This window comes from Pseudophryne corroboree, chromosome 2, assembly GCF_028390025.1.
Source record: "Pseudophryne corroboree isolate aPseCor3 chromosome 2, aPseCor3.hap2, whole genome shotgun sequence".
NCBI classification, from domain to species: domain Eukaryota; kingdom Metazoa; phylum Chordata; class Amphibia; order Anura; family Myobatrachidae; genus Pseudophryne; species Pseudophryne corroboree.
This window is the reverse complement of record NC_086445.1, coordinates 169,300,318-169,313,138: the sequence shown is the minus strand read 5'-3', so window position 1 is coordinate 169,313,138 and position 12,821 is coordinate 169,300,318. Positions and strand designations below refer to the sequence as shown.

Here is a 12,821-nt window from a genome sequence, read left to right as displayed (position 1 = left end):
AGTTATTAGTTGTGGTTACACACATGTTGTGTTACGTTATTGTCAGCATGTTGCTGCAAGTGTTCATGCCGTTGGCTTGTGTTCTGTTGAATGCCACATTGTGCGGCATGCTTGAGGTGTGAGCTGGTATGAATCTCACCTTAGTTTAACAATATATCCTTTCCTCGAAATGTCCGTCTCCCTGGGCACTGTTCCTATAACTGGAGTCTGGAGGAGGGGCATTGAGGGAAGAGCCAGTTCACACCCTTTCAAAGTCTTAAAGTGCCCATGTCTCCTGCGGATCCCGTCTATACCCCATGGTTCTATGATGACCCCAGCATCCTCTACGGACTAAGAGAAAAGGATTTAACGGTAGGTATTAAAATCCTATTTTTGCTGCGAGAACAAACTGAGGTTTACTCATCGGCATGGTGCCTTGGTGCCCAGGGAATGCATCTTTGCATGTGTGGGCCGCGGAGGCTCTTATGAATGCCTCTGATCATTTTATAAAGGGGTCTGTCCTAGCACAGTTCACTATGTCATTGCTAGCGATCCTGTGAACTTGCTTCTGCACTCTCAAACTGTAGTGTTTGTGTAACAATAGTGATCTGTAGCTACATACTTGTGATGCTAAAAAATAATGGAGTCAGGCGCAAGTTTTATAAATATAAAATAGTATAATATAGTTAATTAGAACTGATAATCCCCTTAAGCATAAGCAGATTGATGCTGTTTCCTAAGAAACAAATGACATTTAATGTGATACAGTTGCAAGAAAAAGTATGTGAACCCTTTGGAATTTCCTGGATTTCTGCATAAATTGGTCATAAAATGTGTTCTGACCTTCATCTAAGTCACAACAATAGACAAACACAGTCTGCTGAAACTAATACCACACAAACAATTATATGTTCTCATGTTTTTATTGAACATACCATGTAAACATTCACAGTGCAGGGTGGACAAAGTATGTGAACCCTTGGATTTAATAACTGGTTGACCTTCCTTTGGCAGCAATAACCTCGACCAAACATTTCCTATAGTTGCATATCAGATCTGCACAACGGTCAGGGGGAATTTTGGACCATTCCTCTTTACAAAACTGTTTCAGTTCAGCAATATTCTTGGGTTGTCTGGTGTGAATCTCTCTCTTGAGGTCATGCCACAGCATCTCAATTGTATTGAGGTCAGGACTCTGACCGGGCCACTCCAGAAGGTGTATTTTCTTCTGTTGAAGCCATTCTGTTGTTGATCTACTTCTGTGCTTTGGGTTGCTGTCCTGTTGCATCACCCATCTTCTGTTGAGCTTCAATTGGTGGACAGATTCTCCTGCAAAGTGTATTGATAAACTTGGGAATTAATTTTTCCGTCGATGATAGCAATCTGTCCAGGCCCTGAGGCAGCAAAGCAGTCCCATACCATGATGCCCCCTCCACCATACTTCACAGTTGGGATGAGTTTTTGATGTTGGTGTGCTGTGCCTTTTTTTACCACACATGTGTTCCTTCCAAACTCAAGTTTGGTTTCATCTGTCAACAGAATATTTCTCTTACGTCCTAGAGGATGCTGGGGATTCCGTAAGGACCATGGGGATAGACGGGCTCCGCAGGAGACATGGGCACTAAAAAGAACTTTAGATATGGGTGTGCACTGGCTCCTCCCTCTATGCCCCTCCTCCAGACCTCAGTTTGAAACTGTGCCCAGTGGAGACTGGGTGCATTACAGGGAGCTCTCCTGAGTTTCCTGAAAGAAATAATTTTTGTTAGGTTTTTTTATTTTCAGGGAGCCTGCTGGCAACAGGCTCCCTGCATCGAGGGACTGAGGAGAGAGAAGCAGACCTACTTAACTGCTAGGCTCTGCTTCTTAGGCTACTGGACACCATTAGCTCCAGAGGGAGTCGGAACGCAGGTCTCTCCTAGCTGTTCGTCCCAGAGCCGCGCCGCCGTCCTCCTCACAGAGACGGAAGATAGAAGCCGGGTGAGTATAAGAAGAAGACTTCAAAGGCGGCAGAAGACTTCAGATCTTCATAGAGGTAACGCGCAGCGGTAACGCTGCGCGCCATTGCTCCCACACAACACACACACGGCAGGCACTGTAAGGGTACAGGGCGCAGGGGGAGCGCCCTGGGCAGCAATTTAAACCTCTGTTCTGGCAATATAGGGACATATATGGGCTCTGCACTGTATATTCAGACATCCCCCGCCAGTTTTAAAAGAAATCGAGCGGGACCGAAGCCCGCCGCTGAGGGGGCGGAGCTTGATCCTCAGCACTCACCAGCGCCATTTTCTCCACAGCACACCGCTGAGAAGCTAGCTCTCCGGACTCTCCCCTGCTGAACATGGTGACAGAGGGTTTGAAAGAAGGGGGGGGGGGGGGGGGCACATAATTTGGCACAGTGTTATATATATATATGAGAAATAGAGCGCTATCTGGGTAATTTTTTTCCTGGGTCATTGGCGCTGGGTGTGTGCTGGCATACTCTCTCTCTGTCTCTCCAAAGGGCCTTGTGGGGGAACTGTCTCCAGATAGAGAATTCCCTGGGTGTGTGGTGTGTCGGTACGCGTGTGTCGGCATGTCTGAAGCGGAAGGCTCTTCTAGGGAGGAGGTGGAGCAAATGAGTGTGGTGTCTCCGTCGGCAACGCCGACACCTGACTGTTTGGGTATGTGGAATATTTTAAATGCAAATGTGAATTTATTGCACAAAAGGTTGGACAAAGCTGAGTCCAGGGAAGGTACAGGGAGTTTAGCCCTGCCTTTCACTATGCCACAAAGACCACCTGGGTCTCAAAAGCGCCCACTATCCCAAATAATAGACATGGATACCGACACGGATTCTGATTCCAGTGTCGACTACGATGATGCAAAGTTGCAGCCAAAATTGGCTAAAAGTATTCATTATATGATTATTGCTATAAAAGAGGTGTTGCATATCACAGATGAACCCTCTGTCCCTGACACGAGGGTCCACATGTTTAAAGAAAAGAAACCTGAGGTAACCTTTCCTCCATCTCTTGAGCTGAACGAATTATTTGAAAAGGCTTGGAAATCTCCAGATAAAAAACTGCAGATTCCCAAAAGGATTCTTATGGCGTATCCTTTCCCGACTAAGGACAGGATACGGTGGGAATCCTCCCCAAGGGTGGACAAAGCGTTGACACGCTTATCCAAAAAGGTAGCGCTGCCATCTCAAGATACGGCAACCCTCAAGGATCCTGCTGATCGCAGGCAGGAGACTACCTTGAAGTCTATTTACACACATACTGGTACCTTACTCAGACCGGCGATAGCGTCGGCTTGGGTTTGTAGCGCTGTAGTGGCGTGGACAGATACCTTATCTGCTGATATAGATTCGCTGGATAAGGAAACCATTTTATTGACCCTGGGTCATATTAAAGATGCTGTCCTATATATGAGAGATGCTCAGAGAGACATTGGCCTACTGGGTTCCAGGGCCAACGCTATGGCGATTTCGGCTAGGCGAACCCTATGGACCCGACAATGGACGGGCGATGCCAACTCGAAGAGGCATATGGAGGTTTTACCTTACAAGGGTGAGGAATTATTTGGGGAAGGTCTCACGGACCTAGTTTCCACGGCTACGGCAGGTAAATCAACTTTTTTGCCTTATGTTTCCTCACAGCCTAAGAAAACGCTAAAATTATCAGATGCAGTCCTTTCGTTCGCATAAACCCAAGAGAGTGCAGGGATCTTCCTTTCTTGCCAGAGGTAAGGGCAAGGGGAAAAAGCTGCCAGCCACAGCTAGTTCCCAGGAGCAGAAGTCCTCCCCGGCCTCTACAAAATCCACCGCATGATGCTGGGGCTCCGCTGAGGGAGTTCGCCCCAGTGGGGGCACGTCTTCGATTTTTCAGCCACATCTGGGTTCAATCACAGGTGGATCCCTGGGCAATAGAAATTGTTTCCCAGGGTTACAAGCTGGAATTCGAAGAGGTGCCTCCTCGCCGGTTTTTCAAATCGGCCCTGCCGGCTTCTCCCCCAGAGAGGGAGACAGTGTTAAAAGCTATTCAAAAATTGTGTCTTCAACAAGTGGTGGTCAAAGTCCCCCTGCTGCAGCAGGGGATGGGGTATTACTCAACCCTGTTTGTAGTCCCGAAACCGGACGGTTCGGTCAGGCCCATTTTGAATTTAAAATCCTTAAACATATACTTAAAAAGGTTCAAGTTCAAGATGGAGTCGCTCAGAGCGGTCATCGCCAGCCTGGAAGGGGGGATTATATGGTGTCCCTGGACATACAGGATGCATACCTTCATGTCCCCATATATCCACCTCATCAGGCGTTCCTGAGGTTTGCTGTACAGGATTGTCATTACCAATTTCAGACGTTGCCGTTTGGGCTTTCCATGGCCCCGAGGATTTTCACCAAGGTACTGGCGGAAATGATGGTACTCCTGCGCAAGCAGGGTGTCACATTTATCCCATACTTGGACGATCTCCTAATAAAAGCGAGATCGAGAGAACAGTTGCTGAACAGCGTATCACTCTCCCTGAGGGTGTTGCAACAGCACGGCTGGATTCTCAATATCCCGAAGTCACAGTTGATTCCAACGACTCGTTTGCCCTTCTTATGCATGATTCTGGATACAGACCAGAAAAGGGTTTATCTTCCGATGGAAAAGCCCCAAGAACTCATGTCTTTGGTCAGGGAACTATTGAAGCCAACGAGGGTGTCGGTGCATCACTGCACTCAAGTTCTGGGAAAGATGGTGGCGACTTACGAGGCCATTCCATTCGGCAGGTTCCATGCGAGAACCTTTCAGTGGGACCTTCTGGACAAGTGGTCCGGGTCACATCTACAGATTCATCAGATGATCACCCTGTCCCCCAGGGCCAGGGTATCTCTCCTGTGGTGCTGCAGGGGGATTTCAGAGTTGTCCAACTCTTGAAATATTCATGTTGTTTTCTATATGTTGCTGAAATTTATTATTAAATTGTTCTTAATTGTTTTGACTACTGATTTGGTGCATACGCTGTCTTTGGTGATACACATTTATCACTTATGATGCTACCTGTATTTCAGGTGGCATGCACACATCTGTGCAGGGTGTCCGCACTGGCACCCATTAGTAGCAGGGGAGTAGCGTGGGCGCCAATGGTAGTTGGAGGATGCCATCTGTACCTACCAGTACAGCCAGCCTGTAAATGATATGACGAAAGGGAAGGCAGTACATTTGCCAGTTGTCAGGATCCTGGCTGTCAGGAGGCCAACGCTGGGATCCCGACAGCCAGTGAAATACCGGTGGTCGGAATCCCCACTCGGGTGGTGGTCTAACGCCACCACCCGATGGGGAATATAACCCTGTGGCACCCGAAGGTCGCCACCGGGCCCGAAGCATGGCAAGCACAGCGAGCACGCGAGGGGCCACGCTGCGCTCGCTGCCAGGATTCTGGCTGTCGGGATCCCAACGTCGGTCTCCTGACAGCCGGAATATCATACTGATCCCAATGAATAACATCAGTTACGTGCCTATGCTCATTACTGGAGGGGGACGGAGGGGATTGAGGAATTTTCATGTTCACATTACACATGCCCAGAATGGAAATGACACACATGTGCTCATGCAGGCCCCTATGTGTTTGGCTTGCATCTAACCTTATGACCATAGAGTCAGAACTAGAGTCGAGAAGAAGCTTTGCTTTGTGACATAGCAAAGTTCAGTGAGAGCGTGCCCCTAATGTGGCTGATGCAGGTCAGGAATTATGCTCATGTGCGCCTGTTAGGAGGCGTTTCTTTTGCATCTGCTATAGGACAGCCGCTAGTGCATACTGATAATGATGACTTGTAGTACCTAGGCTGCTGTGGAGTGTATGCATATTACAATGTGTGCAGCTTAGCAAATGCGCAGCTATAGGCTTGGGAGCAATTTACGCCCCTGTTTGCTAGTAACTGCATCAGCCCCATAAATAGCAATAGTTTGGATGGTATCCCTAGTTTACATCTTTTAAATGTTCCACATGTTAAACATAACTAATGCTAAGAACATACTGCACGTGTTTTATACCTTTCATGCATATTCTTATTTAATCATTCCAATCTCACCGTCACGGTTTTACTAGCTGAAGCTGGTGATTTCCGAGGTGGGTTCGGGTTGAGAGGCGGACTCTCCGGGCTGTTAGCGAGCTGGCTGAATAAAGTTCCTTCGCATGAAGTGAGACAGTACTCAGGAATAGGGTGGATTGTGAGTGGGGAAGAATATAAGAAGATAGCACTAGGCGGTGCATTTCACCTGGGGTTCGTCCTTGGCCTTGCGAGTTAGAGGCGGTACTGGAGCTGGTATACCGTGATCCTGGGCGACACCAGGTGGCCATGGCCTGACACGGTTAGCGGAGGCGGTTAGACAGGCGCTGTAATGGGCAGTTACGCCAGCTAAATGAGAATTGGAGTGACAGCAGAGGTCTGGGGGTGCGTAAGCACGCGGGGTGAAAGCCTACAACAGAGCTGAGAAATACGAGCAGGAACCGAGTTCTAAGAGCAGAACTCTAGATTCTGGGAACACAGAGCACTAGCATGCAGGCTAGCTGCATCAGACGTTGCACTGGTGTCTGACTGCGCAGAGCAGGACCCAGAAATACCCTACCCTCACCTGGGATTAGCTATCGGAGCTAGCTGGATAAGCTGCCACTGGATTGGTCACACTGATCATGTGAGACGCATCCAAGATGGCGCAGCTCAGACCCCGGAGCTGCTAGAGCACACACAGCACTACACCCCTGCGGCCCGCTGACCCCCCTCCTGGCCGCCGAACCTCCCACTGATGCTGCCCGCACTTACATACCACCAGCTGCCGCAGGCAGGACCCGTCCATAACACCCGGACGGGTAAGTCCCAGCTCCTACCTCCAGTGCCCGTGACACTCAACCAATAATGCAGTATCTCAATGACAAATTTGTACTTTGTTAGCCTAACCAAGTTTACACATACAGTAAAACTACTTATTTTTCTTGCTTAAATAATCCTTGCCGGCAAAACCTCACTGTTTAGTAACTGATATTGTTTACCTCCTGAGATCTGGATGATTGCTTTATTGTGTGGGAGTCCCGCAGTGCTCCATGTAGATGGGGTGGTTCCAGAGAGGAATTAAGGTAGAGGGGTATTCGCACACTGCCATTTACTGTATCCCTGGCTACTCTTATAGTACATCCCAGCCAGTGGTGCAAGTAGAAAAAATGTCCTACGGGTACTGTGTGCGCGCGCCGAAGGCGCGCGCGCAAAAAAATGGGTGTGGCCAAATGCCACATGGGGCGTGGCCAATGGAAATGGGGGCGTGATACACATATGGGGGAGGGGCAGATACACGTATGACCCCAATAGTGCCAGATACACGTTGCCCCACAGTGCCAGATATACATTGCCCCACAGTGCCAGATACACATTGCCCCACAGTGACAGATATACATTGCCCCACAGTGCCAGATACAGAAATGCCCCCAGAGTGCCAGATATACATTGCCTCGCAGTGTCAGATACACGTTGCCCCACAGTGCCAGATATACATTGCCCCACAGTGCCAGATATACATTGCCCCACAGTGCCAGATACACATTGCCCCACAGTGCCAGATACAGAAATGCCCCCAGAGTGCCAGATATACATTGCCTCGCAGTGTCAGATACACATTGCCCCACAGTGACAGATATACATTGCCCCACAGTGCCAGATACACATTGACTAACAGTGCCAGATACACATTGCCCCACAGTGCCAGATACAGAAATGCCCCCAGAGTGCCAGATATACGTTGCCTCGCAGTGTCAGATACACGTTGCCCCACAGTGCCAGATATACATTGCCCCACAGTGCCAGATATACATTGCCCCACAGTGCCAGATACACATTGCCCCACAGTGCCAGATACAGAAATGCCCCCAGAGTGCCAGATATACATTGCCTCGCAGTGTCAGATACACATTGCCCCACAGTGACAGATATACATTGCCCCACAGTGCCAGATACACATTGACTAACAGTGCCAGATACACATTGCCCCACAGTGCCAGATACAGAAATGCCCCCAGAGTGCCAGATATACGTTGCCTCGCAGTGTCAGATACACGTTGCCCCACAGTGCCAGATATACATTGCCCCACAGTGCCAGATACACATTGCCCCACAGTGCCAGATACACAAATGCCCCCACTGTGTCAGATATACATTGCCCCCCGTGCCAGATACAGAAATGCCCCTACAGTGCCAGATATGCCCCCAGTGCCAGATATCCCCCAGTGCCAGGTATACATGCCCCCCCAGTGCCAGATATCCCCCAGTGCCAGGTATACATGCCCCCCTGTGCCAGATATCCCCCAGTGCCAGGTATACATGCCCCCCTGTGCCAGATATCCCCCAGTGCCAGGTATACATGCCCCCCTGTGCCAGATATCCCCCAGTGCCAGGTATATATGCCCCCCAGTGCCAGATATCCCCCAGTGCCAGGTATATATGCCCCCCAGTGCCAGGTATATATGCCCCCCAGTGCCAGATATCCCCCAGTGCCAGGCTTTATGCCTCCCAGTGCCAGATATCCCCCAGTGCCAGGTATATATGCCCCCCAGTGCCAGATATCCCCCAGTGCCAGGTATATATGCCCCCCAGTGCCAGGTATATATGCCCCCCAGTGCCAGATATCCCCCAGTGCCAGGTATATATGCCCCCCAGTGCCAGATATCCCCCAGTGCCAGGTATATATGCCCCCCAGTGCCAGATATCCCCCAGTGCCAGGTATATATGCCCCCCAGTGCCAGATATCCCCCAGTGCCAGGTATATATGCCCCCCAGTGCCAGGTATATATGCCCCCCAGTGCCAGATATCCCCCAGTGCCAGATAGAAATGCCCCCCCAGTGCCAGATATCCCCCAGTGCCAGGTATAACCCCCCCCCCCCCTTCCCTGCTCACCGCTGCCGCTGGCCGCTGCCGTCCTGTGTGAGGGAAGGAGAGCGCAGCCTGTGCCTCTCCTTCCCCTCAGTCTCCGGCGGGTGTCTCACAGTTTAATTCAGCGCCGATCCGTGAGCCAATCAGAGCTCGCACCGCGAGCTCTGATTGGCTCACGGATCGGCGCTGAATTAAACTATGACAGCCGCCGGAGACTGAGGGGAAGGAGAGGCACAGGCTGCGCTCTCCTTCCCTCACATCAGCGGCGGTGCGAGGAGCGGCGGCCCGTCGGTGTGGGTACGGCGTACCCACGGCTAAATTCTTACGGGTACGCCGTACCCACCCGTACCCGCCCACTTGCACCACTGATCCCAGCTGATTAAATCCGTACTAGACCTTGTAATGTTATTTGACCAAGTTTCAGCCTAGTTATTGAACATTATAATATTAAAGATCCAGTTGCAATTATGTGAATTTACTGTATATGGAAAGTGCGGACCTCTCATTCCCATCCCTTTCAGCCTCTCCCAAGTGTAAAGATGCACAAGTCTCAGATGTTCCAAAATCTGCATACGGGTGTAGGCATGCACTTATTTTTGCCTGTTTAATTCTAAGCAAGTTGGCTTATACGCCCCATTCAGCGTGAGCACCATAATGTCCAATTTTGGCAGAAAATAGACGTAGATTCTCCTAATGTTGCTGCCTGCATCTGCATAGTGCACACACTAGGTCACGCAGCTCTGATTCCATCATAGTCACTCATGATTGATAAATAATTATGCCACAAGGTTCTATGTGGCACCTAGAACCCTTTTGACAATTTTAAAGTAGTTGAAATATAAGCTGTGTTAGCTGGTAGTCATGTATAAGTTTGGTTAACACACAAAGTGGATATTAAAATGTCAGCTGTGTTGGCACACAAAACATAAAGGGGGAGATGTACTAAGCTTTGGAGAATGAAAGAACCCACAAATCAGCTCTTAACTGCCATGTTACAGGCTGTATTTGAAGAATGACAGTTAAAAGCTGATTGGCTGGTACTTTATCACTCTCCACTTTCTCACTCCCCAAGGCATAGTACATCTCACCCAAAGAGAGAAACAAAAATTGCACTAGCTCACAATCTAGATGGGTTTGATAGTATAATCTATATTGTGCTCATACCGAAACGCATAGATCAGAGAAAGTCAAGATCTAAAGGACCCCATACACTACAGCGACATGTCTGAGGCTAAAGTTGGATGCGATTTTCTTTGAATCGCATACGGTCCTTTTGCATACGATGTATCGTATGTGATTCCGCCCATGCCTGCGGGATCCGACATCTCACGAGTGCAGCATTAACGACCTAGGGGCTCTGATCCAATGCTCACGTGACATCGGATCGGATGTAAAACACATCCGATTTGCCACTTTTCATCCGATTTATCTGCCTGAAAGGTCGAAACCAGATGAAGTCGGGCATTTTCGTTCTAGTGAAGGGGGCCCTTAAATGTATAGTTACCTAATGGGCGGTGCGGTCCCATTTAATTTCTATGTTTGTTATCTGTAACAATATCAAGAGATAATGTTTAATGAAAAGATTAGACAAACATAAATGGTGAGGAGTGAAAATAAAAAAATGGATTAAACAGGACGTGTTATCCTTACTCATGTAACTGTGCATAAAATATGATTTAAGTAGGTTCATTGGCCAATCACACGAGTTTACCAAATAGTCTGTAACAGTCTGCTAGGTACAACAACTGATTCTTGTCTTTGGCAAATTTCTGATTCCTTTGTTTGCACACAAATCTGTGTTTTGTTCCATTGTATTGAAAATCACAGAAATTCCATACACCGATTAAAATGTAGCATAATATTTCATTGCAGCACCCTGCACCTGCTGTGTTTCAACATACTGTATCACCATCAAGATTGTTGATGAGTCAGTTTGTTTATCTCAGTATATTATTCATGCTATTGCTGACAGAAACGTTATTGTTGCAATACTGTTATTGTAGCAATTTCCTAAAAATTCATTTGTCAGCAAAATAAATAAATAAATAAATACATAAAATGACTGATCTGGCAAAACAGGATATATTGATTTCATCACATTCCTACATTCTTAAGAGTGTGGACAACAAAATTAATGAATTAGAGGTCAGCCTGCTAAATTATAGACTGATTGGTAATGAACAATTTGGGCTAAATTTACTAAGCCTCAGTTTTGCTGTCATTTCAAACCAGATGGTCATCCATGGTGGTTTTGTGTCTAAAGTTAAATTATTTGCTATGCATCGGATTTGAATGACATTGAAAATGTGCCAGAGTCGCACATCAAATTTGAAGCCCGTATCCAGTGAAAATCCGGCGTCAATCAGCGGCGGGTTTTAAGCACTTCATAGATTTCTACACAGATCGCTGTGATCTGTACAGGCTTTGATTTAGTTAACAGTATAAAAATGAGTTAAATAAAAAGCAAAAACGGTGTTGGGTCATCCTAAAAAATAACCAGCCCCAGGCTTATTTACCTAGGCTACTATCGAAAAATATGCTGCACAAACTGCGTTGGGTCCACACTATCTCTCAATAACCGGCACTACGCTTAACAAGCCTGGACTGGTGACACTATAGGAGATAGATATACAGTGTGGGGTCCTCCTGCCATAATGTTAAAACAGCTCCAGACTGGTCAGCCCAGGGCTGGAATCCCTGGTAATCTTTGCAGTGCTTGCCTCAGACTAATCTGCCAGAGACAGGTCCATTAATTGGGCGGCTTTGCGAAGGGTTCGAAAGTAAAGTAAATCCGGGGTTTCTATACTTCTGGGGGAAAAAACATTGATTGTGGACCCATGTTCAGTTGTGTTCTAAAGTCTGAATTGACGGGGTATTCCCCTTGGTTTTACACAAAGCACAACCTATGACTTAGTATATAGGACCTTTTGATTCTAGACTCATGATTTTTGTCATTTTGCAGGCTTGAAGCAGTGCGATAATCACTGTCCCTGTTACAGCAGACTGGAGCATAAGGTAGACAGTCTCCTCCAAGGACAGGTGAGACTGATGGCACTCTTAGAGGAGCAACATAGGAAAGTCAACCTATTGATTGAGACTGTGACGACAACACCTGATTCTGTAGAGAGGTCCTTCCCTTCACCTCCTCTATCGACATCCAGCTTTCCAGGGACTCAGCCACTAGATGATCATAATTACTCTTCCATGCAGCCTCCAACTTGAGCCCAATTTATGCGCAGGACTTCGTCAAGCAGTGCACAATGAACATTAATAGTTATTAAGTTTGTAAATGTTTTTCCAACTATTTATATATTTGTATGGATTAAATTGTTTCCAAGTTTTATAAGTGATTTTATAGTTTTATTTTTGTTGCATTTAATATAATGGAATCTATTTGCATATTTCTCATTTGAACTAGATAAACTAAATTTGTTACTTTTACATGTATATAAAATAAATATTTTGTGTTGATAACATTTTCTTTGTTGCAATAAGCACTTATGGTCAGGAGCAGTTGGGGAATTTAAACTTACTGGAAAAAAACTTGTGAAATATAGACTGGACCGAATCAACTATGAACGGAGCCAACACAAAATAGGTGGGGTTAAAGTGTTTCCTATCTGTTTAAACGAAAAATAAAAATCACATTGCATCTGTCTATCTGTACCCAAAACTTAGAACATCCTAGTGAGCACCAAAAAATACAGAGGACATCTTTGTGCAATATTAAGATTGCATCCTAGAGACCGTCATATAATAGAGAGAGCATCATAGTGACATCCATATAATACAGAGAGCATCCTGGTGCCTGCCAAGCAACACAAGAGAGCTTCTGAGTACTGACACGTCATACTATGAGTGACCTTTACACCGCACCAGGCAAAATACAACTTGCAGAAGACTTTTCATAGTGAATCCTATAAGTCTGTCTTGTGGTAAATGGGCACTAATGGTCATTCT

General features: G+C 47.0%; 1 protein-coding gene across 5 annotated transcripts in view; it reads left to right on the top strand.

Moving 5' to 3' along the window:
- Window positions 1-12,337, top strand: part of LOC135006096 (uncharacterized) — a 227,549-nt gene extending 215,212 nt beyond the window's left edge. For all 5 annotated transcript variants that reach the window (XM_063951991.1, XM_063951990.1, XM_063951989.1 and 2 more), the window contains one exon: window positions 11,824-12,337. In XM_063951991.1, the coding sequence (XP_063808061.1) occupies window positions 11,824-12,083 (260 nt within the window). In that variant the 3' untranslated portion in view covers window positions 12,084-12,337. The remainder of the gene's footprint in view (window positions 1-11,823) is intronic.
- The last annotated feature ends 484 nt before the right edge of the window (window positions 12,338-12,821 follow it).